General features: G+C 40.0%; 1 protein-coding gene across 1 annotated transcript in view; it reads left to right on the top strand.

Moving 5' to 3' along the window:
• The window catches only part of SPSB4 (splA/ryanodine receptor domain and SOCS box containing 4), a 90,250-nt gene extending 72,230 nt beyond the window's left edge, over nucleotides 1-18,020 (top strand). The window contains exon 3 of the mRNA XM_040613821.1: nucleotides 16,713-18,020. Coding sequence (XP_040469755.1) covers nucleotides 16,713-16,840 — 128 coding nt within the window. The 3' untranslated portion in view covers nucleotides 16,841-18,020. The remainder of the gene's footprint in view (nucleotides 1-16,712) is intronic.
• Nucleotides 18,021-25,547: the final 7,527 nt, after the last annotated feature.

The following is a 25,547-nucleotide window of genomic DNA, read 5'->3' as shown; positions in this document are numbered from 1 at the left end:
GGAATTTCTGATAACAGCTTTTAGTTTTACCTTCCTTTGAGCGGAGGTTCCCAAAGAGCTGGTTTCATGCTGTGGTAGGTGGAGCTTTACTGAGGCTCTGCAGGATTAAGATCATGTGTGGCATCTGCAGAGTGCAACTTGCACAGGGTGAGAGGCAGTTTTCAGGGATCCTGGAGGGAGTCGGAGGCTTCAGAGAGCTGCTGGTTTGCTTACTTCTTGTCTTCTCTGTTGTTCCTTCAACTTCCCTGCTTTGTGGGCTCTAGATTGCTTTGTGCATACAAATATATAATTAGTTTGGACCCCAATACTAAAATTTTAGTGGTGGGTTGGTGATTTATTACAGATGTGTTTCATTAGTGTGGCAACGGGTTTTACTGTATAGTAACAGTGTATCTGCAGCCCTCATTGTTGTAATTACTGTGTATCTAATGTACCATCTTGACCAGGAGGCATGTTTTGTAAAAATAGGAAAGCTGAAGCATGGCAGGTGTCAGTGTGGCTGCCTTTCAACCAAAAATGAATTTGGAATTGCCCTGTAAGAACTTTCAATGTGGTGATGTTTGTCTTCATTTTCTCTGAAGCTCGGCTTTGGCATGGATAGGCAATGGAAAAGAAGCATCAAAACCCAGAACTTTGAAACAGGTTTTCAGGAATGAGGCAGGCAGTAGCTCTTTGGAAGAACAGCACTGAAACACAGAAGTCTGTGGAGAGCCATCAGCATGTAAGGGTCACTAAGCATTGGGAACTTACAGAAGATAGAAAGACGTGTAGGCTTGCTCTGAGTCCTTTCTCTAAATGGTTTGTTACCACCGATAAATCCCCTGCTGTCCCTCTCCCTTCCCCCTCTGGTGTGTTTGTCCAAAGAGGAACCGCAAGTCCTGGGCTTGGTCTGAATTCTGGTGGGAAGGGACGTGGTTTTACCCCAGTGGTTCAGGGAAGAACTGTGTTCCTGCTGCCCAGAGCATGGCAAAACCTGGCATGAGGCTAAAGTCCATGCAGATTAGTATCTTGGTGTGAACCATTGGAAATACCTTGCTATAATGAAGAAAAAAAAATATATTTAAAAGTTAGGTGAGTGGTTTTTAGGAAAGACTTTGTGGAGACAAAATTTCAGAGCAGGCCTTTAAAAGATACATGGTAACTGCCAGAGAGTGGCACTTGCGTAAGAAACCAACTTTGTTTCTGATTTAATGAGTAACAATCAACTCAACCTTTTGAAGTTTCTAGATCTGTGGGGTTTTTTTTAGTCCATGTGCTCTTATTTAGGAACATTTTCTCATTTCAGGACTCCTTGGAAATGCTTTTCCATTAACAAAATTCTGTAACCAGGATGTCTCCTTAAGGTGCTTCCCAAAGTAAGAGAGATTTCATTCAGATATTCTAAATAGCCTCAGAGGAAGTCAGTTTTTGTGAGATATCCATGTTTGAAGGGACCAAGATGAACCTTTTATCAAAATTGGCTAAAGCCCGTAAGGAAAAACACAGATAGAATTAATTGAGCTTTACATACGTGAAAGCAAGGATTCAGTCCTGCAGTGGCTGCTGAGCACGGAAGAGGAACAGACAGGTTTAGAACAGGCAAAATTTTGTGACCTTTTCTGTCAGTGGTAATTGATAAATCCCTATGGATCATTCCAAGCATGAATTTGATGAAATGAGAAGTCTTATGCACAACTAGCTTCTAAAAAATGTGATGCATCTGAGAAACAAGTAGACCAAACGGTTTATTGGGAATGTCTTCTTACTGTGCTGGAAGGTTACAACTGCAGTGTGCTGTGTCCTAGTCTATACTGGAATTCTGACCAGACGGGCTGCAGTCTGCTGTTGTCTGGCGAGTGACTTTTACTCTTCTGAGGGCTTCCAGTAATGATCCAAGTTGCTCTCTGTGAAGATTGTTTTTACTCAAGCTTAGAAGTTCTTGTTCAAAGCTGTATGGGCAAGAAGTCCAGAAGTTTTGCACAATCGTCACCTGGCTTTGATGTTTTAAAGTAAAGAATGTCCTGGAAGGCTAGTTTTAATTGATGTTACCTAACAAGGGAAAGGCAGTGATGAATAATATGTAGTTCTGCTTTTCTCTGTGGAAGGTATATTGATAAAGGAAATAATATGTAAATATTGCCCTTTATACTAAGCTGGAAAGTTACTTTAGAGACAGTGAAACACATGCTTCAGTTGGTACCAGGACCCCAAGCAGTAAAACCCCAGAATTCTGAATTTGCATCAGTAAATAAAATTAAAGAATATATTATAAAAAGATTTCTTTCAGAATCTGAAATGCATGATATCAACATACAAATATGTCATTACTGGCAGAGGTGATGTCAAGTATAAGGTTTGTATTGATAACAATACATAAAACGGTAACGCAGAAAGGAAAGAAGCCTTTATTTTTCTTTGTTCATCGATGTTTTTCCACTGATCTTGGTGTAGTGCTTACCGCTCTGGAGTAGCTTTTGTCTTTGTGGGTTAGTAATGTTTTGGTTAGGCTCCTGATCTCCCAGTCTTCCCAGGTGGGGGATTGGCAGGAGGAGCACAAGAGCTGCACTTTTGAGTTCCTTTTTCAAGAATTTTTTCTGATTTTTGAAAGGACAAGGAGGAGATGCACAACAAGTATCAGCACTTTGGGAAATGGGCTACATGAGTGGGTCAGGTTACCCCAAACCCTTAAGTTTTCTTGCTCTAGTACTTGACTACAGGCTTCTTCGGAGTTGTGGTTTTGGCTCTGTGTATGGTTGAGTGAGATTTAAAATGAGCACAAGGTCTTGATCCTTCTCCTGGACAGGGGAGTAAAAGCATAACCAAAGTAAACAACTGACTAATGCGTCGGGTTTAGAGGATGGGTTAAATGGAACACTCCCCATGAAGTCTGGTCTGGGGGGCTGTTCCCACCCCTACCAAGGATGATTTTGGAAAGCTGTGTGTAGATTTTTACTCGGTCATTGTTTATGTGATTAACTTAGTTGGTTAAGAAATACCCAAGACATCAAAATGGCATGGACATATTCTTATGCCCGAGGGGTTAGCGTTTATCCCAAAACTGTGAGTACTTGGAAACAAAATAATCTACTTCATCTTACAGGCAGATTGACATCAGAAATGACTTGGCAACTGGGGAAAGTGAAATATCTGTGTATGGGGGACCCCATTTAGCAGTATTTACCCTGGCAAAATTCCCTTTGGCTTTGCTGACAATGCTGGTGGAGTGAAAAAGGCTGAGTCGACAGGGAGCAGAAGGAATTCGGTGGGAAGCATTCTTTTGTGCTGTGTGTAATTCTGAATGTGCTTTTAATATTTTGGGGGTTTGTACTTCAGATTAAGTACAGAGTTAAAGACTTTGGTTTGATAATGTAGCATTTCATCTGTTGCACCAATGTCACCTAGTTCTTGGATTAAAAAAAGCAAAATATGCTGTGCCTGATGTTTACAGACCCACAGCTAGAAGGACTTTTTGCTTTTAAACCCCAGTTCATTGAATGACACTGGCTGTTTTGAGATTTGGAGCAGAGAAGAAAGGGAAGGAGACAGCCAGTAAGAGGAGAAAATTAGACATACTTAAATGGTTTAACAGATCAGAAGATTTGGTTGAAAAGACAGCAGTCATAGTGGAGTTATATATATGTATATAAATAAAAATAATACATATGTTTGTACATGCCACAAAAGCATAAAAGGGGATTGATATTTGTCTCTCACTTTTTTCTTTTTCTTTTTGTAATCACATTAAGAAAAAGATAAAAATTAGTGTTCAAAATATAAGGCTTGATAGTTAGTAAAGGAGTCTATCTAGAATCTATTAAAACATAATGGAAATTTGGCATCAAACTGATACTCCACTAATTAAAAATAATAAAAAACCCACCCAAAGCAAAGACACACATCCCCCAAACAAGCCCATAATTCTTCCCATTGAAGAACTTAATATGTAATTTTTAAATTACCATATCCCAAACTGTAAATAAAATACCAAAGGAAAAACTGACAAAAAATGCCACCCCTTTTTTGGGGCTGGAAGTGGCTTTATTGTCTTCACTAAGCTCTGCTGCCTGCTTGACACTGTAATTAATCAAATTATTTATTCTGATACCTAAGTACGGGTTTGCATAAACTCACTTGTTTCTGAAAACCTTAACCTGCATATCTGTGAATGTCGGGATGAGAAAATGTATCCTTTTGTAGCTAAAACTGTGTTGAAATTAGTTTATATTTTATACTAAAACTGTTATACATCTTTGTATTGTAGGATTCTAGAAATATTTTTTCTGTGCTATTAATCACAACGTTAATCTTAATGTAAGTAGAAGAGTATTAATTCCAGCTCATGGCTTCATCTCATTTGTCTGTTTCCCTTTGACATCTAAAATCAAATAGCAATAGCTATTTTGTGTCACTAAACTCTGTGGTGTGGTACTGCCACTGAAATAAATAAAACGTGTGTGTAGGAAGGAGGAGAGGATCATTCAAATGTTTCACTTGTACTCGTACTCTTTCATGTTCTTGTGCATGTGTGTATGTATGTGCTTGATATGTACACACGTGTATGTACACACACAGATAGTAGTGAGCTGAGTGCCTCAAGATGAATCTCTTCATGAATCTGAAAAGACAAACATGTAGAAATTGTTATAAGCATTGTATTACCTATTCAATTGCTTTCATTCTAGTTTTGTATTTGAAATCAGCTGTATTAGTGGGTTGATGGGATTCCCTTTCCAACAGAGATAAGGCGTACAAGTACATTGAAGATGTGAGTGAATTGCTCAGCTTTGCTTTGTTGTTCCCAAATGTTAATTGCCAGCCTTACAGATTGACTTTGGGATCTGAAAATCTAGATAAATCTTTGTTCATAATAGCTTTTCCGCAGGCCAAATGATGCTTTCATTTACACCTGTGCAACTGCATTAGCCGGCTGGCAGCTGGGGGTGGCGAGAGCTGGAAAAAGCTGTTTATGGACAGAGCGTATTTGATAATGAATCAGCAAGAAGCCATAATCCCAGACCCTTCACAGTGTTTTATAGCTCCTTCCAGAGCGTGGCCACACTGCTCAGCGGTTCAGCTGCGCTTGGCTTTCTGCTCATCTTGTTTGGCACCAGTGATGCCCTGTGCAGATGGTGGTCATAAAACTGGGAGTGGGTGACACAAAGCACGAGGACAGAAGGAGCAAGCGTGAAGCTGGGAGGTGTGTGAGGAGGAGAGGGCTGGGGTGAAAGCTCACCCAGTCTCACTTCTTGCTGCCCTTCCCTTTGTGCCTGAATACTTTGGAACAGCAAGCCAGTTCCACTGGGGGAAGAGTCATCGTGTTTAGTTTGAGAGGTCCAAAGGAAATGTGTGAGCTGGATCTGGTGAGCTGGAGGAGGATGGGGAAGGAGCCATGGTATGCCACTGCAGGCCTAGTTTGCCAAATATTTTAAGCAGTGTTGTGAGGAGTACAGCTCCTGCTGTCCATGTATCCAGTAGGACCCAGTACAGGAAACTTCTGCACAGTAATGCTGCCCTGGAGATGAAGAAATTCAGTGTGAGCAAAACTCTAGTTATCTGTCGGATTCTAGTAAACCCATGTGAAATCCCAGGGGTTTTTAGTGTGTTTTTGGTGGGTGTTTTTTTGTTTTTTTTTTGTGTGTGTGAGTCTTAATGTTCTGTCACCATGTTGGATCCCCCCATGCTTCAGGAACAGGAAAAGTCACTTTAGTGGCAAACCATTCCTAGCCTACCTACCCCCTCACCTCTCCCTTCCCATCAGTGGGTTTTATGCTGGTGCTTGAGGTTCGGGGTGTGATAACACCACGTGCGGTGGCTGTAGGAATGCGTAATATGGAAATCATCGTTCCACGCTTTCTCACAAAATGGCCGGACCATTTGTAAGACAACATGGCAGGAGTACCGGCTGTAGGCGGTGGCACAGCTGTGTGAAATTTCAGACAAGGGTTTTGCCAAGGTTAAAAGCTGGTAACAGGAGCTTGTGATGAGAAGACCTGAGCAATAGTGAGTAAAGGCAGCCCTGTGTGCTCTACCTGGGGTATGAGAGCGCATTTGTGTTTCAAGTGAACGCATTAGAAATGTTTTCAGAGGGTGTCAGCTGTGTTTGCATACCAGGAATGATGACAAATCATAAATTCAGTGTGAAAATAATTCACATTGCCTCCAGTACCCATTTTGTGCTGATAAAGATTATGGTACTTAAGAAAAAAATTACTTTCACGAAATTGAAAATATAAGTGGTACTAAACTAGTGGGATCGAATTCATTATATTGAGCCTAATTGCAACATCATTGATCCAGATTTGTTCCAATGTAATTCTGTTAATATCAAAACTAGAGTAGCAAAGTGATGAGTCAGGTCTGCTGTTTGTGGGTCTCCCGTAGAGATCATTAGCTTGTATACAGTTGCATTACAATTTAAATGACACACTGCTGCCATTTTTTCACTTGGTTTGAGGAAATATGCATATGTTGGAGCCTCCGGGTAATTTAAATTAAAGCAATTGAGAACAATAATATGAGTAATGTAGTCAAATAATAATTGTCTTATACAGCTCAGCACAATTTGTATTAATTAAAGTAGTAGTCATCAGTTCTGTTGCCTTGTCAATATGGTGAAACTTTGAAGAAAGCTGCAATGTGATGCTGAAGATGCTTTAAATCAATTGAATTGCTAACTAAATAACTTTAGTGTAATACTAAACACCCATACGGAAAACTACCGTGATAGATTCCTGCTGAGAATGTGTGAGTTGTAAGCAATGGAAATCCTGAACGAGCATGTGTTATTTTAGTATGGTAGTATTTAGAAATTCTTGTGAGGTGCCAGAGTGCAGGGCACAGTACAAGGAAAGATGACAGGGTGTATGTTCTTCATCATCCCATGCAATTACTATGTCATACAAAATGCAACTAGTAGATAAAACAGGCCAGTGGGAGAAGGGCAGATGGGGCAGTCAGGCAACCGGGTACCCACCTGGTTCAGCATGTAGCTCCAACATCTTGTCTTCTTGCATGCATTTCCTTTTTTCTTTCATTCATTCATTCTCTCATTCTCGTGCGTGTACCTGATTAGCTTAACCCAAAATAAAAAATATGCTTAGGAACAGCTGCAAAAACTTACAATTAAGAATTTTAGAATATTTTACTCAGTATGATTAGGTTTCCCAACAAGAAATATCATCTGTTGTAATATTATTAAGGCAGAAAGGTACCAATGGATTGAGGGATAGGAAAAAAAATTCACCTAAAATCTTTTTGTGATCCCCTGTCCAGAGCAATAAAACTTGTTCACAGCCATAAGGGTTGTTACAGGTGTGTGCCTGCACATGGGTGTTTTATATGCCCGTTTATGAAGCACATTTCATGAACAGATAAAACAGGAGAAATTGTTTTGGTGTATTGCAGTCATCGTGTTGCATCTTGTTTGCAGTGTGTTAACTCGTGTAGCAATAGTTGTCTGTGGTGGTTCGTCCTTGACACCTGAACTTTCCTTCAACTTTCTCTGTTGCTACTTTGCCTATAAATCTGTCTATAACTCCTGAACAACATCGTCTTTGAACGCCAGTGCATCTACTCAGTGAAATTCTCATTCAAGCTTTAATCTTCTCTCACCTTGATATGTTTTAACTTCCCTCTTTATGGCCTGGCACACAAGCTGAATTTAATGGTGATAAAGGTGTTTCTAAAAGCAAAAGTTATGAAGTGTATCTTAAAGATTAAGCCAAATCGTCATTTGCACCATGTTAAACTTGGGGAGGTTTGAGCTGGGAGGAGCTAAGGAGCCTCAGGTTGTAGCTTAGGCTCCTCTCTGATGTCAAGTACTTCTTTGTTTGTTTGTTGGTTGGTTTTAAAGAGCGTATATTTAAGTGTCTTTTCTACTCCAGAACATCTAGGTCATTGCTGAAGTCACTGTCTCAATTTACCTTCGTACTGTGTTCAAGAATTAAGCAAAGAGTTGTTTTGTGGAACTGCTTGAGAGGAGAAGAACAAACAAATCAAGGCCTGAAAGTGAATCTTTCCAGCTCATCCTATTTGCATTTTCCCGATGCACACGGGGAATGAAATTGTACATGCGCTTCCTCTTTCCGCAGGGCAGTGGCCACCATTCTCGCTGGCTCTCTGGCAGCATGCAAATCCATCGAGCTCTAACAAAACCAGGTTATGATAGGGCTTTGCTCCTTTTTACAAAAACTTATTAGTTCACTGATAAAACTATTAATCTGCCTTCACAGCTTCTGAATTATGTAAGCAGTATGGTTTAGTAATCTGTAGGTTGGAGAAACAGTGTGTTAAAATGCTTTCAAATATGTCATACCTGTGATTTTTTTATGTGTTTTGTTATTGGAAGTTGAATTATTATAATGCATGTGTTCATTTAAATTAGCTGTTGTAATACAGAAAATGAAGTTTTTCAGGAAAGTTTCCACAGTGAAGTTTGCTTGTAGATTCATCTTGGGCCAGACTTTGTATTGCTCCTGTTCTACATATTAAATGTGCTTGATCTAGGGCCTGTTATAGGTGGATCATAAACACACCTAAAGGGTAAGAAATGTAGAGCACATTGCGCCTCAGAAGAGGGTTTCTACAGATACGTATGTGTATGACACTATATGTATAGTCTCCCTACAAATGTACACAGACAAATCGCTTCCCTAGGAAGAACACTCCTATAAACAATATGATTCAAAAAACATGTTTAGGCATATGCTTATGTCTAATCAATTGAAATCTTTAGGAATAAATTTGAAGCCTGTGTTGATTTTGTTGGATTTAGGCATGTGCTCTGGTGCTTATGAGTTGGGACCAATTGTCCAGGCCTTGCGTCTTCTTTGTAGGAGATTGCAAACACTGAAACACAAAAGAGAAATCCAAGGAGACACGTACTCATGCTCAAATGACAGATTCTTTATCAAACCCCTATCAAGAGGCCACTGGCTTTTGGGTTTGATTTTGGTTTGTTTTCATTCTGTTCTGCTTTTCAACTCTTCTCTCAAGCAAGCACAGCTGGAGAGCATTAACTGAAAACAAATAATGCTGCAGAATATCCGATTGCTGGTTTTCAGCTTAATTCTGCTAAATGGTGCTCGATTTGAAGTTTTAAACTGTACTTAAATGCATTAACACTTCAAAGCCAAAGGTATCTAAACCAATCCCCCCAGCCCAGCACAAGACATGAAGAGGAGGAGGGGACAAGTTTTACAGAGTCCTTCGCTCTGTTCAAGCTTTCTGGCTTTCCTTTCTCCCTTCAGCATATTTAATTTCAAGTACCAAATCTTTGTGGGATATGGCTTAGCTCAGACATAGGGGGATGTTTGTGTTATTTTTGTATTTTTACATCCCCACCCTGTCTGCTAAAGGCAAGGTGCTGATGTGGTACAACATAAAGCTTTATTTGTCCTAGTAGGCAACTGCTGGAGACAGCGGCTGTTTATCAGCCTTGACTGATACAGGCACAGTGGCTGTTTATCAGCCTTGACTGATTGGAAAAAATCTCACCATCTGCCACCCATTATGCTTTTGAAGAAGCGAGTGCGATAGCTTCCAGCTGGATGTGAACAAGCTGCATGGGTGGGAGGGGGTGACGGAGGGGGGTGTGTGCACTCTGCCTCCCGTAACAGCATCAGCTGCAGCGGGGGACATCAGAGCTTTGTACACGCAACTTCTGCAAAGGCAGCGTAAGTTTGGTAGCAGGCTGCCAGAGCCTACATGGTATAAACATGATATAGAGAGATAAACATGGGAGTTAGAGAGAAATAGTAATCCTTGCTCGAAAAGCCAGGGTGTTCCTGTTTAATTGCAGATTTCTTGAGAATGGTGATTCCTTTGGATCGCCTAAGCTGTAATTAAAATGGGCTGTTCTGAGGTGCTTCACGTGTATGGCTTGCTGGGGTAGGCTGCAGAGCTGGAAGACATCTGTGGGAAAAATAGATAAGTGATTTCTTTTATCCTGTTATCCTTTGACTGAATTTTCATTGCTGTTAGGAGATTTATTAGCATTTTTTATGATTGGTCAAAGCCTATGTTCTTTAATATATTATTTGCAATTTCCTTTCTCTAGATTGTGCCAGTTAAGGAACACAACTCAAATTTTCCATCAGTTGCATCAGGGAAGCCATAAATAAGTCACAGGGGGTGTATTTATGTATCGTATTATGTGGGGGAAAGAATTTGGCCTGCAATGCATAAAATTAAAACAATCATTAAGCTTTGGCAGAAAGGTTGGAAGGAAAACTCCTGGCTTATGTGTATTTGTATGTTTATTCTATGTGATAATTAAATGGCAGTTACAAATTTCTGTATACCCTAAATCATCCTAATGGAAACACTTAGGCCACATTACTCCTTAGCAGGTGTTTTAATACCTGGAGGAAGGGGGAAAATTCAAGAAAAAGGATTAAAACCCAAATGTGCCGCAGTCTGGAGTACAGCGGGACCTCAAGCAGCCTGACAGGGGGCAGAGGATTGTCCATTGGAAGGGGTAGGTGTGGGGTAGCAGAGCGGTCACGAGCCGTGGGGGGAGCTTGCCCTTCCCACCTGCTTCATGGGAGGCCCACCAGAACAGGGACAGTCTGAGGGTCACCTCGGGTCTGTGTTGGATCCCCTTTCTGTGACAGAGGGTTACTCTTATGGGAACACCATCCCTCTAAAGATGCTGATGACTGTTGAATCTCGTATTTCGCCAAGATCAAAAGAAGCGCAGGGCAGGAACCGGAGTGATGCTGGTGGGAAAGAGGAGAGGGCAGAACGGGAAGCCAGGCAATAGCCTAGTGCGCGTGTACCGACAGCCTGGTAACTTGTATAGGAAACCTTATGCCCAGTTAGGATACGAACAAATGCATTGTTCATTTTCCTCGTTTCCAAGACCACTGTCGGTGCACCAGGCATGTATTGCTCTTGCAAGAGGTTACTTTTTTCCCCGTTCTTGAGGCGGTGCTGCATCACCTCGCTCCTCTGCTAGGTGATGAGCATTCTGGGGCAAGAAAGGTTGTGCTGCCTTGTAAATGAGCTGGCTCTTCCCGCATGGCACTGCTAGCACAGCAGAGCTGGGGCTGGGGAGATGGCATCCACTTCTGTAATGATGTGTGATTCCATTTCTGTCTCATACCACTGTGTCCTCCCTCTTCCCTGCTCCCACCCTGCCTGATGGCAGTTGGGATCAGCAATGTGAATCGCTGAATAGAAGTGCTTTTTGGTAAGTTTAATACCAAAAACATCAAAAGATAAGATAATTTGGTATCTTAGGTAGACCTATAAAATAACTAACAAATTTTTGGTTACAGGGATTCTCACAAAAACTCCCTTTGTTTTTCAATCAGCTTTAATTTTGCTTTGATTGTGGTTTGTTTGGTTTTGGTTTTTCTTTTTTCCTCAGACAGCTCTGGTTTTATCAAATGAGATAAAAATATGCTCCTCATAGGCTAGTGAAGGCCATGAACATTATGTGCTGTTACAGCTTTAAAAATTTCTTTTAAAAATTGATATTGTCATTTGGCAAACAACTGTTGTGTGCTGAAAGCTGCTCTTTGGTATGAACCTTATGTAACATCGCAGTTAATAACATTTAGTGTTATTGGATCCTAAATGACTTTAGTATCTCAACTATAAAAGCCTGTTTACAAAGATGAGGCAGTCTTGTTGGAGTGTCGGATTGTTAAATAACTACAGGTCGCCAAAATTAAATGAACTTTTCAGCTGGTAATGATGTGCAAATTGCTATCGCAGATGCATATTTATTGCGGAAATGCTCATGAGCACATAGTTATTTCTAGTTACAAACATTTCTTTGCCTTTGTCCTTAAACTGTCAGTGATAACATTAGAACAAATAAATCCAGATACATAAACACGGCTATTCTGTGTTATCAATAGCTAAGTGGCTACTAAATAGCTATTTTAAATTAATTTACTGAATAGCTATGTAAGCTATTTTTAAGCTCTTTGCTATTACATTAAATAACTATTGCAGCTATTTTTTACACCGCTTGGTGAAATGCAGCTCTACGTAAGGTGAGCAGCTGTTGTGCCCCAGCTCCCAGGGGTGCAGGTGTCGGTGTGTGTGTAACCGTTGCGTAGGGAAAACGGAAGGTTTGTGACAGCGTACCCCACTCGGGGACCTGCAGTGCTCCTGCTGCGGATACTGCTGAGGAACAGAAGCAAAGGTCGTCTGCTTAGCTGGGTTTTTTAAATGGGCCTGCTTGTAAACCACTGGTAAAAAACTGGGAGATACAGGGATGAAACGTTGCCACATAAACTAAACAGTACTATTTTCTCACTTTTTTTTTTTCCTCTTGAAAAATAGTTTTCAGTAATGTGACAGTTGTGAGGAGCTAATTTTGGGTCAAGAGGTTTCATAGTAAACTTTAAATGAGCAGACTGTTCCTTAAGGTATGTTCAGGAAGGTGGCAGGAGATGGCCTGAGGCTCAGTTCATCTCTTACCCACCAAGCTGTAGTTGTGCTTTTCTCTCTGTGGATATTTTGAAGGTGAAAAACAAGCAAATACAGTATTGTGATTGCATTCCGGAAGGTGCTAACTTAGAGACAGCAGTAGAAAAAGCATATTAGGCCGTGTATGCAAATTTACACGCAGGAAACAGGGTGTGTGCTTGGGGGGTGGGGGTGTAAAATCAGGAATGGAAAATGAAAATACTTAGTAGTGTTGCATTTTCAATATAGGAGCTCCACTTACCTTGCAACTTGATAAGAACTGGCCCATCTACAGTAAACCCATGATACGAGTTCTGCTGGAGCCTGGGAGGAGGCGCTGGGTTCCCGCTGCGAAGCTTGCTGCCTTGCCCCGGAGTGGCTCACTTTGAATTTCTTAGCCTGGTTGGAAATTTAATATAAAGAGTCATTCTTGTGAATCATGTTTTCTTTACAATTTTGCATTCCAACTCAGCAATTCATTCCTCCTTTTTTTTAATGGCAAGAACGTTATTGGAAGACGCAGGACTTCAGCAAAATGGGTAGTTCATGTTCTGGGAGGCTTGAATGCTCCAGTTTCATTCCGTTGTGTTTTATTCTAAAAATGCAACACTTAAAATGCATATTAGGTATACTAATGAGTGAGATGTTCTGACAATCAGTTAATACCCCTGAATTTTAAAGTTTTTCAAAGGTAAATATTTAATGTGAAAGAAAGACCTTTTCAGTAGCCAAACTTACAGCTAACTGTGTGTCTTCAGAATATTCATCTGCCTATCTCTTGCATTATTAAACTATTCTCAGCATTTGTATGATCTCAAATTAAAATAGCAGTTTGACAATGCTGTTTGGAACGTTTGAGTGTGCTGTTGAGTGTTTTGGATACATCAAGTCTACGTGTGTGTCTTAGGTGGGGTGCACAGCAATATATACTTGGGATGGTTGAACGTTTCCTTTCCGAAAGGGCTGAGCTACTTGTGGTATTTTTATTTCTGAAAACCTGCAGCCCTTTTGGTGTTTGCATGTGTATTTTGCATTCCAATTGAGCAATTCAATTCTCCTTTTTCTAATGGCAAGAACGTTATTAGAGGTCGCAGAACTTCAGCAAAATGAGTAGTTCATGTTCTGGGAGGCTTGAACGCTCCAGTTTCATTCCATTGTGTGTGAAAGACAACGATTCAGCGATTACAACAGATGATGAGCAAACCTCTTTGCAGCAGTCCATTTCCTCACCAGCACGCTGTGCTGTGCTAACAGCATCCCAGTTCCCTCTCTCTGAGCTCCAGTGTGGGAAATGCAACTAGAGAATCATCGGAGCAGCAGTGGGGGCACAGCGGGGCCTGGCACACGGCGTGAGTGCCGGATATGGCAGCTAGGCTGTGCGCCAGATACTGGCACCTGATGAATGTTAAAGCATCTCTGAAATTCCCACTTGCTTACGTCTAGATTGCAGGCCATGGCACTCCGGCATGCCTTTGCCCTGTCGGTTCCCAAGGCAGGGGACCTGCTGGGGCACAGAATGGTACCCACCTAGCCCAGGGCCTGGAGATCGGAGCACGGCTGAGCCTGTCTTAGCTTCAGGGCAGGGTGCTCGGGGGGTGACCCCAGATGGCAGAGTTGAGGAGCACTCCGGGCTGCCATAGAGCACAGCACCGAAGGTCTGCATCATCTTTGTACTTTGTCTCCCCCTTCTTAATCCCAGTGCCTCCCGCTGGAACTTGTCCGGTTTTCAGAACCTAACTTGTGCTTCTAAACTTTTTTCCGAACGATCCTCCTTTGTAAAATACTTAACTAAAAATGTGCAATGTGATGGATGGGAGAGTGCTCGCCTTAAGGTATATACCAAATGTTGAATAATGCTTCTGTTGAGTTAGGCTGCCTGAATATTGCTGGTCTTTAATTTTAAAGTTTTACATTTATCCCATAAACTAATTTGAAAAATAAGATTATTTGTTTTTCTGAATTTATTTTTTGATCATTTAGGACTATTCACAGCTGTAAAAATGTTTTTACTTAAACTGCTGTTATGACAACTTTTCCTCAAGTTCTTACAGCCAGAAGCCCAGAAAATATAACTTTTATTTAGTATTGTAGGACAAGCCTGTTCTAAATTTGTTGTAGATCTGAACTGCAGTTGGATAGAAAAAGGGAAAAGAGTTTAGTTAAATTTTCAAGTTGGAAAACCACATTCAGTACGTGTAATTTAGCAGCTGTTGCAAACACTTGGGGGCATTTTCTTTAGCATTTGAAAATTCCCTGAAGAAGTGAGACAGGAGACATTATTTAGAATTTCAACTTGAAAAATATTTTAATGTTTTCTTAAATTGTATTTTGACGTTTAGGATTAACTCTGTGCCTGGCTGTGCAGATGGCTACATTTTACATACTCCTTTGTCTAGGGGAATAAAAAAAAAAAAAAAGAACCACATGGTCAGTTAATGGCTTTAAACACTCTTAGTCTTTATTTTACATCTCCTTAGTGGGACCTCGGAGATTTTGGGAAGATATTCAGAAAATCGTTGTTTATGGTGTAAGACTTGTAAGATGTGGTGTATTCTGTGTCCTGGAACTCATGAGCTATTTTTGCTCCAATTTATTAATCCTGGTTGATAAATTTTACAGCTCCATCCCTTAAGACTTAACGGTCATAATTCTGGTATGTGAAAATAAAAACTTAAGATCACCAATGTATAGAAAATGTTACTTTATTACTGGAATGTAAGGTCACTTTTTATTTAATCTTTTAATAGACAGTATTACAGATTAAGTGGATTTTTACAGAGAAGTAGACTCTATATCTGAGTGACTGAAGTGGTTATAAAGTAAAATAAGCTTTCTAGTCTTTTAGCGTACAACAGAATGCTCTCTAAGCTTTTCTGCTAGACACTTTTGGGAAACACCGTAGTGAACTGTGGACTATACGGATCAATTGTGATGCTGGGATAAATGATGGCAAATCCATTAAGTCAGTGGTGTGTCACCAGAGCGGACAGTTCTAGCATATAAAGCCAATTTAAATTGGATATTTTGTGCTTTGTAATGATTTTTTTCAAGTTGAAATAGTTTCAGCTAAACGATTGTTTAGGTTAATGTAGTTTTTGGAAATCTACTTGTGGCTTGTGAAAGAGCTCTAGATAAAAACACTGAGTGCTGTGCAGTGTTGAGCATTTGTAAGTGATCTGGCAAGTTTATAAAAGGTTATTAATATAATATAGGCACATGATTTTTTTTTTTTTTTCCCTTCTCCATTTTAAAGTCCTAGTAAGGTTTTAAAGGCAAGGCTACTACTGTTTTATCATGTAAAGAGGAAGTGTTTCCTGTAGTCTTTTAAGCACCTACCCTTTTAAACCAACATGTGCAACCAAATCCATCTGGTTAAAGTTGTTCTTGCAGATAGCTGTAACCGGCTCTGCAGCCACAGAGGTCCTTCATGCTACGGCTAGATGCAAATTCAATGATGGTTCCTGCAATTCAGTGTGAGCTCCGCAGGCCAGGGCGGGATATAGGGGTGAGACGGTTTGAGATGCTACAGACCACTGTGTTTGGGCCTCCAGTCTTAAGTGTTATCAGCCAGGCATTTATCACAGATGGTTAATGCACTTCTGTTAAACTGAGAGCATCTACAGATGTTTTTTGCCTATTTTGGGGGTGTTTGTGTATATGTGAGAACACCCTCCCTGCCTTCTAGTCAGCTAAATCCTCCTCCCTTAATTTATTCATGGAGGAAGAGGTTAATTTTCTTCTAGATTTCTGAGGGTGTTTTTGTTTATCTTTTTTTTTTTTGCTTCCGATGAACTTCCTAGAAAGAAAGGCTAAGAGGGTGTTGCAGGAAAAGCAGTGTTTGCTGAGTGGTTTGGTTACCCTTTAAGTACCATTTCCAGTTCCGAAGATGCAGAAGGAACTGGTAAGTAAAGAGAAGTTGCCAGTGTAGTTCACATTAACACATGACAAATGCTGTGTTAGAAACTAAGTAGGGGCTCTTTTTCTCGTTATTGCATTTCCAGATTTCTAACTTCTTATGCTGCGATTTGGTAAGCCTGAAGAGTGCATCTGGATTATTATTTTAAGCCTTACAGATAAGGAAGTTCAGTCCGAAACTTTACAGTCACTTACTATGGGTGAAATGCATAGAATTCTGTCTTTGCTCGTATTGATTCTCTTAATTGCCTCATGGTTGTCAGGTTTTTCACAATACCGTTACTGTCTTTATGACTGTTTAATACAAAACAGAGTCTACATTAATAAATAAAACATTGCTTGTAAATGGAGAAGCAGAAAAATTAACTCTGTTTTCTTTCTTTTATTTTTTTCAGCGGAACCCCTGCCTTTAATGGACTTGTGCCGAAGATCAATTCGTTTTGCTCTTGGCAGAGACCGCCTGCATGATATAGAAATTCTACCTTTGCCTCTGTCTCTGAAAAATTATTTACAGTACCAATAAGACATCTAGAACCCTCTGGCCTCACTTTGGACTACATCAATGCAAATGGCAGAAAATTGTTTACAGCAAAATATAAATCTTCGTGATGGACACTTAAGTGTTATTTAATTTTTAATATATATTTTTTCTGAACCAGTGAAAGCAGATCACTGTGGGGGACTACTAAAGAATGTGAAAACATTGATTTGATCGAGATTTGTGTATTATCTGTTGCCTGTTGTGTTTACAGTCCTGAAGGCCATTATTCTCATCTCTCATATTGGTTTATCTTTGTTGCCTCTGGTCAATGCCAATAGAAAATCTGACCTGCAAGGTCCACTGTCATACAGGACAGAGAATTCTTCAGTAATGTGTTTTTTTTTTTTTTTCCTTTTTCTTTCTCTCTGCTACACCTCACCCCAATAGATAAAAATAAATTAGCAAAAGAAAAATCTTGACCGTAACTTTTGAAAAAATATTTAAACCTTGCCTTTGGTATGCAGACTTGTTGAGAGCTTTAAGTGTTCAGCACTCAACATAATCAGGCCTATAATATCTAAAAGTTCTAACATTTAAAGAAGCAGAGTATTGTCTAGAAGAAGAATATGTGATTTAAAAATACAAGAGGAAAAAACCTGGTATATATGTCAGAAAGATCAGGTTTTGGATGTGGTAACAGTAAGATGCAGTTCATTGTTTGCAAGACCAAATCTAGTCCCTCCAAAGTTCTGCAGTTTGTAACAAAGTGTTCACTATCCCAAGAATTTAGGATATTTGTATTTTAGAAAGCTTGTCACTTTTTTTATTTGAACAGATTTATAATTTTTATGTGGTATGAACTCTAAGTACTTGGTTCTCTTTTTAATGTATGTGTGGTTATAATGTTTATTTAACTGTTTAGAGTCTGTGGAGTTCTCATTTAACTGTTTCCCATCTTGGGGTGACTGATTTTGGTTTTTTTCCCCAACTCCACCTGAAATGTATTAATTTTTCAGGCTCATCCCATTTTTTAAGATGCTGCTTTCTATTTGCATTTCTTACATGTTTCAAGTTATCTGCCTGATCAGTTATCTAGTTTTTAAACTGGAAGTTGTTGTTATGGCAGGATGTCAAATATTTAGACGGAGCTGCCTTCAGCATATTTTAATGTGAATTTACTGATGAATGAGGAGAAAATTTCTAATAAAGTCTACTGTCCAAAACAAAACCCTTGTCTCCTTTGATGAAGTGTTAAATAACATAGCAATGCATACAGAGTTGAAGTTCAGTTCCTCCTGCAGCTTTGCAAATGCTTGTGTTCAGCACTTCTTTGAAATTGCTGCTTTGGGTTCACGTGTGAGCAACACTGTGGGCAATGTGTTTTGTTCCTGCTTTGTCCCACTCACTCAGAATATAGCTGTACTCTTGCTTTTAACACAATTGTGGCTAGATTCCTCTAAACAAAACCTCAGTTTTTTGCAAAGTTGCACTTTAAGGCTCCGTGCTTTTGAGGTAGGCTGAAGTTTGACTGCTGTGCACTGATGATACAGGCACAACCACTGAACGGCAGATGGTTGCCCTTCTCTGTCACCCCAAGGAACAGAATTACAGTTTCAATTGGGAAAGAGAAACATGAGATAAACAAGGTACAACACCACAGCAAGACTGGAAACAAGAGCAAGGTAACACAGGGATGTCAACAGTTAAGTATTTGTTTCTCTGAACTTGACTATCGAAGTTGATGCTTGCTTCAGCATCAACTTACTTTTGGGCTTGCTTTCATTTCATTAACTGTATTCATTACTTGAGTCTTGCAAAGGGGAAGAAATTGCAGCTGTGATATGTATTTCTTACTTTTCCCACTTGTTTAATATTAAACCTTTTGTCTCTATAGGTATGTAGGAAGAAGGAGATACAAAGGTAACACACTCGAAAGGAAAATATAGCTAAGTCAAGTGATCTTTCGTAAGCAAGGTAAGCAGCTGTTCAGGAATGGCATAGTAATCCTGGTAGACCTTATTTTTCCACCACTGAAGTCCGTTGTAGGTAAGCATTTCCTAAAATTAGGTTTGCTGTGTGTAACTAGATTTCATGTTCCTTTCAATAACTGCAGTGACACAACTGTTTAAGTGTTGTCTTCTCTGGTGTTTCACTTGACACAGGCTGACAGCTTTTTAGTGGGACACTGAAGTGGGAACTGATAACACGAGGCAAATTAATGGTGCCTTTGTACGTTAATTAACCTAATTATTTTACAGTTGGATTGGAATTTCAGTGGGTGCCCCTTCAGTGATGATTTGTCTAAACCAAACGTCCTTATTTTAACTTTCAAACAGGTTTTTTCCTAACACTTTGCTGCCTTCTAGGAGTGCTAATTTTACAGGAGTAATAGATTTGTTCTTTTACTTTTCCCTAATTGCATGCTGTGATGCTGTGGATGGTAGATACACCCCTTCATGTGAGATTAGGGCCCTCCTTTGGGGGTCAAAGTTTCTTGGTCCACAGAATTTTTGTAAGGAGGGTGTACCATGGAGAATATTAGCCATACTTCAGCGTTCCTACTACCCATCCCTTTGTGAATAGATTCTTTTCCAGGAGGGCTTATAGGGAAACCACAGTGCCCATCTGTATTGCTGGTAAAAATGAGTCAAGCATTGAGGCTAAGCATGTAGTCAGTGTACCTCTTCACCGAATGTATCAAGAAGAGTCTCCTCTCTGTTGTGGAACTCCAGCCTGGGTGGTACATTCTTGACATGGATGCTCAAGGCTGGCTCTCCTGGAATGCAAACACTGTTTACTGTCTGCTTTAGGAGTGAATTGAGCACTAATTAAAAGGTGGCAGTGCATTGGCTTTTGGCCAAAATGGAGGTCAAACACTAAGTTGCAATCATTCTTCAACCAACGCAGTTGAAACTTCTCAGTCTCTCTGTTCTGGAAACCTAAATGCAGCAAGATACCTGCCCAGAAGTCTACGCTCAGACGTGTCTAACAGAGGGGGTGATTGCTTACTACAAAGCTGTACTACAAGATTTGCAGTAAAATCTCTCTTGCACCTTTATTTTTAATTTCCAGCCACTTCTGGCTTTCATCACACGAAGAAATAGACAATAGATATGATTATTTTCAGCTTTTGTATCCCTGCGCCTGAGCAAAAGGGAGTATAGCTTTTCTAGACATGATCTGGAAGTTTTCGTACGGCTGGTAAACTAAGGCTAATAGAAACTTTTCAAAGCAAAACACGAGTCTTAACAGTAATATTTAAAAGAACAGGGCACATTCCTGGGAGCTGCCACCAAATTGCGATCTTTGTGATGGGTGCATGCTAATTAGTGGGTTGCAGTAGAAAGTATTTCACCTACTTTTTTGGGGATTTGGATCTCTAATATGACCCCTTCCAAGGAGGTACCAAAAATGCAGAATCCCTTTTATTAGAACTGTGGTTAAGACTTGTGGATATATCATGGTGTCCCTTCATTACTTTCTCAGGATTTCCATTCTTCATCCTTCTGCACCTCTTGTGAGGGAAGGGTCTTGATTTACCCACCTAGAGGTGCTGTTGTCGTGATCACAATTTGCACATGCTATAACCTCATTGACAGTCTCAGCTTTTAGATTTACTAAAGCTCTTGTTTCACAACATGTAAATTTGGGGTCAAATCTGAGAAGCTGTTGTCCTTTGGTATAGCAGCTGTCACATGTATCCCTTCTACTAGGCTGGCAAAGTCAGTGCTGTGAAGACTTTGTTTCTGCTCCATATTGGGCCAAGGGAAATGTGTTGAAATGACTGCGTTCTCATCCAGAGGTAATGTAATATAATCTGTAGAAAAACTGTGAAGTCTCGGTTTAGACTTCGCATGTAGGCTTTCTGGTGTTCAGGTTTGTATCTCAACAGATAGACTCAAACTCTTCCTGTTGAGGTAGGATCTAACTTTGTGAGTTTCTTAGTGTTCTCTTGAAGCTGGGAAAAACTGTTAACGGAAGCAGCTATGTACGAGTCATGTGAGTGTTTCTGATAGTTATAAAAGAGCAGCAAGCCAGGAACGCTATAAAACTTCCTTCTCATCTCCATTACAGTTGGAACTAAACTATGACCATATGTTCTCACGTCAGTCAGCGGCAATCACCATGTAGCAAGCTTTGTATCAGAGCCAGCAGTACTCATTCAGGTACAATTCCCACTGACATCAGCGGGAGATCTGTCCGAGTCAGCACTGCTGCTTTTGGTTCCCATGTAAAGATCTCCAAACATTTCCAATACATTGTATTGAGCGATACTTTATTATATGTAAGCAATGTCAAGCAGATGGTTTCTGCAGCAGTTTTTCTAATTTGGCAAAACATGCTGGCAAGTGTAGTTAGGTAGATGTGAGAAAGTGGAACGAAAAAGTGTGTCTAGTTCAGGCTGAGAGTGATATTCAAAGGGGAAGCTAGACTTTTTGGCTCCTTGATGATGATTTTCAAAAGTTTTTTCATTTATAAACCTTTAAAATCTCACAGCGGTTTTTATTCTGTATACTTAAAGGAATGTAGGATCTTTATCCATTCCTGTTTATTTCACAAAAGAATGTCTGGTGATCACGAAGTGGAAATCCTTTGTTTGCTTGATTCAAAAAGACACCAAAAAACCTCCTTCCTCCTTGGGAAATGTTCTCTGTAGACACAGAGCCATGAGTAATATACAACACACATCAGCCTGAATGCCCCCCTTCTTTATTTTTTTTGTCTTGAGTTTGCAACTGTTTATTCAGAGAAGAACTCAGTGTGTTCTGCAGGCAGTGTCTAAAAATAAGTATGATTTGGAGCATCTGCTAGAAAGCAGAACACCCTACGGAGGGTATATTGAAGCAGATTTGAATGTACGGTGGGTGGGGTCAGAGAACAAAGGAGCAGAGCTCTAGAGAGTAGCATTTCTCTAAGGATTTAACTTTTTTTTGTTGTTGTTATTGTTTTGTTTAGCCCCACTATAGAATGCAAGTAAATTCACAGGGTAAGAAAAAAAGTGGTTCATGCTTCCACTGCCACCAGGTGTTTAACGTTGATATTTAAAGCTTAAATAATATCTTCCCCACTAAATTCTTGTTGAACAGACTTAACATCCCAAAGCTCTACACTGACTGCATGGGCTTCAGAAACCTCTGAAGGACCTTGGACTCTGCAGTCATACAGAGTAGCACCCTGTTCCACATATTGTCCTGTTGGAACTTAATGAATTAACTTCTAGGCAAAGAGCACAGCTGCTCTGTCATTATTGCTGCGGCTGTAGTAACATATGGGGCTACCCAGGCTAGCTTAAATATTAGCCAAATAGAAGCCCAGTAACTGGCAGAACAGAGCTCAGTATGGGGTGGTTTACTGTGCCAGGCAGCAGTGAGACAGCAGTGTCAGCATATCTGAAGTGATTAATAAATGGCTGAGCTTAAAAGGGTCTGCATTTCAATGTGGAGGTGTCTCTGCAAATCCTGTTTAAAATAGGTGTCAGGATCAGATACTTCTAGTTTCATTTGTGTCACTGTGAAATTTTGTACATTTTGTAGCCTCTAGTGTGACATAGATGTATAAGTAGAGCTCGTGTTTTTAGTAACTTTAACATATTAGGGGGTACTTAGAGTTGAGACAGCTGTGTTCTGGGATTTTTCTGGGATTGTTTCTCTGGCTTTTTGAAAACTACAACAGAAAAGGCAGGTGTCTTCAGACTTCTAAGGAAAAGCAAAAAAACCCCACAAAAACAAACCTACGAAAAGAGCTGATGCTTCTGAGAGCCTTCGTGTGCTGAAGGTTCTACTGACAGTTTGAAATACCAGTCATAAGCCATCATTATAGAGGCCCTTAGTTGAGGTCAGCATCTGTTCAGCAGTGCCTGGATCAGCTTCCTCCATATTTATTTATTGTCTAAAAATAAAAAGGTATTAAATAAGGTTATTCAAATTGCAAGCTCCACCTGAAAATGCAGATTTTTAATGAATGAAATGTTCATATTGCACATAATATTAACAGACACAAATAACTGGTGCATACATGCCTGGGAAACTAATGCATGTTTTTATTGGCAAAATGCTTCAGCCTTTTTTCTTTTCACTGAGAAAATCAGTTTGGCAAGTGCATTGCTTCTTGTGTAGCAAAATGTGAACAGCTCTAAGGCATGGGGCCAGAATTTCAATATACGCATTTGGAAGTGACTTCTCAAGCACAGTAAAGGTGCCTGTGGCATTATTTTGGAGCTGGAGTTTTACCTTATTTATAGATAGATTTTTACTGCATGTCATTCTTGGGAATTAATAGGATATGGATCCTCCTGAACCAAGTATTGTATCTATCAGGGCTTGTCTCAAGATGGAACAAACCAGAACCAAACTTCCCCCCAAATTAAACTACCTTGGTAAACAAAGCCTTGCATCAGGTGCTGCTGCTATTAAAAATGTTTCCCATGTTCTATCATCTAAATGCATAAAAAAACCCTCCATTAGACAAAGCCCTTTAAAAAAGGAAAGGACGTTTTGAGTATTAAATGGGCCTACAGAAGATGGAGGGTGAAAGCCAGGTTCTGCCAGAAACTCTGATACCTTGATGATTTTTTTCCCCCATCATTTTCTTGTGTACATCCAAACCAGCTGTCATTTTTCTTCCATCTTTAATGGCTAGTGCTTGTGTAGGTTCTAATTGCTTTGCAGGACTGTTGTTTTACATCTGATACTGTAATTACTTCTGCAGTGCTGCTGTAATGCAGATAACCTCTCCAGCTGCATAGTCACTGGTACCAAATAGCTATGAACTTGTTGGTTTATTTGTGGCTGGCATAGCAGAACAAGGACTTCTCTTTCCATGACAGTTGTTACACAGGAGCATCATAGAATCATAGAATGTTTTGGGTTGGAAGGGGATGTGAAAGATCATCCATTCCCACCCCCCCTGCCATGAGCAGAGACACCTTCCACCAGACCAGGTTGCTCCCAGCCCCGTCCAGCCTGGCCTTGAACGCTTCCAGGGATGGGGCACCCACAACTTATCTTGCAGGCTCATTGCTGGTCTTGGCTAACTCATGGGTCACAGTACTGAGCTTATGGGCAACATCATACTTGGCTCTTTCAAAAATCTTGCACTGTGGTGTGAGTGGCTTTGTCTGCAGGAAACAAATGGCCTATAACCCAGCTTAGTTTCCGTGATTCTAGTGCAGGAACTCTGATAACAGCCAGAGCGTTACCTCAGGTAGCAGAACTGCATCTCTTCTGTAGATAGATGCAACTTAATCACCAGCTGCCTTCTAGTCTGTAATAAAGGCTGGTGTGAGCCCTGAAACATGACTTTATAATTTTCCCATTTTTCTTTGTCCCTAAGTTTTCTGATACAAACAAAAACATTCAATCCACTTGTTCATTGTTTTTAATCTTGCTTCATTTTTTATCTTGATGGTATTTGGGAATCAGACTGTGTTTCCCAAGCTAAGCTTCATGAAAATAAACATTTCATATTTTCCAGTGGCAGCATGTGCCATGCCATGTCTGAAGGAAAGTATTTCTTGTTGTTTATATTGACTTTGCTACCTTGTAATTTCATTCCTTTCCTCACCATCCACATCAGGGAGCGAATCTTTACTGTTGAACTTAACTGTTAATGACCCCAAGAGCCTACTCAAAAGCATGTTGAGAGACATGTCTCTGTTAAACTGACCTCATTTATTTTTAATTTAATAAATGTCCAGTTATTAAGTCCAGTGCCCCTCAATGGCCTCATTCTGCACGTATACACAAGAGACCACTGGTAGCTTGCAGCTAACATGCCTTTTGTCTTGTGCATCTTGTTTGCCTGTGATATGCAACTTCTCTTGGCTCTTCTACTGGGATATCACTCTTGGAAAATCGCTGTGGGCGCTTTAACCTTCAGTGAGCTTAGTTTAGTTTGTCTTCTCAGAGGGATCAGCAGTACTTCAAGTAAGGATTTGTTTTAGATCAAAGTTCTTTGAGCTATCACAAAGGACGTTGCAAAAGATTGGAATACGTATGACTTCTAATAATAGAGCTGCTTATTGTTGAGGCTTAAAACTCCGTATTTTAGTACCTCTTACATCTTTAACTCTCTCCCACTAAGGAATGTTATACGGTACTTTACTATCGATGATGACTCTGACATAAAAAAAAAATAAATCTATAATTCAGAAACTTCTTCCTCTTTGATATCCATGACCCTCCAGCTTCCTGCTGAAAATAGAGATCTGGAGAGCCTGCTTTCTTGCATTACTTGGTATTCTCATCCCCCACAGAAGTGGGAACAAATGGTTTTAGTTGTCAAATAACGGGTTATAAATGGGCAGCTCTCCTAGGATCTAGAATGTTGTGTCTTCTGTGTTGAAAGCAGAAATAAGTGATTTCCCACCTCCCCACACACCCCCAAAAAAACCCCCACAACAATTCAACAGCCTTTTTATCTCCAGAAAGATCTCCTAAATGTGTGTTTCATTGAGCATAAGGAGATGCTCCTAATCATTTTGAAATACCCATCTTTTGGATCTGGGAACTTTTTGACTTTGAAAAAGGAAGGACACATCAGATCATGCCCTCTTTTTATTTTTTGGGGTTTTTTTTGTGTGTGTGTGTGGTTTTTTATTTATTTATTTTAATTAAGCCTTTAAGGTTTTGTTAGCTTTTTCTGGTTTTGGAATTTACTTGTAGAGATATAAAAAAATACTCTTTTTTCTTTTGTGAGTTTCCTTACTGAACCTGTATATTTTTGTGGTCTGGCTATAATTAAGGAATCC

This window comes from Falco naumanni, chromosome 13 (genome assembly GCF_017639655.2).
Source record: "Falco naumanni isolate bFalNau1 chromosome 13, bFalNau1.pat, whole genome shotgun sequence".
Classification (NCBI taxonomy): Eukaryota; Metazoa; Chordata; class Aves; order Falconiformes; family Falconidae; genus Falco; species Falco naumanni.
This window is presented reverse-complemented; position numbering and strand designations above follow the sequence as displayed.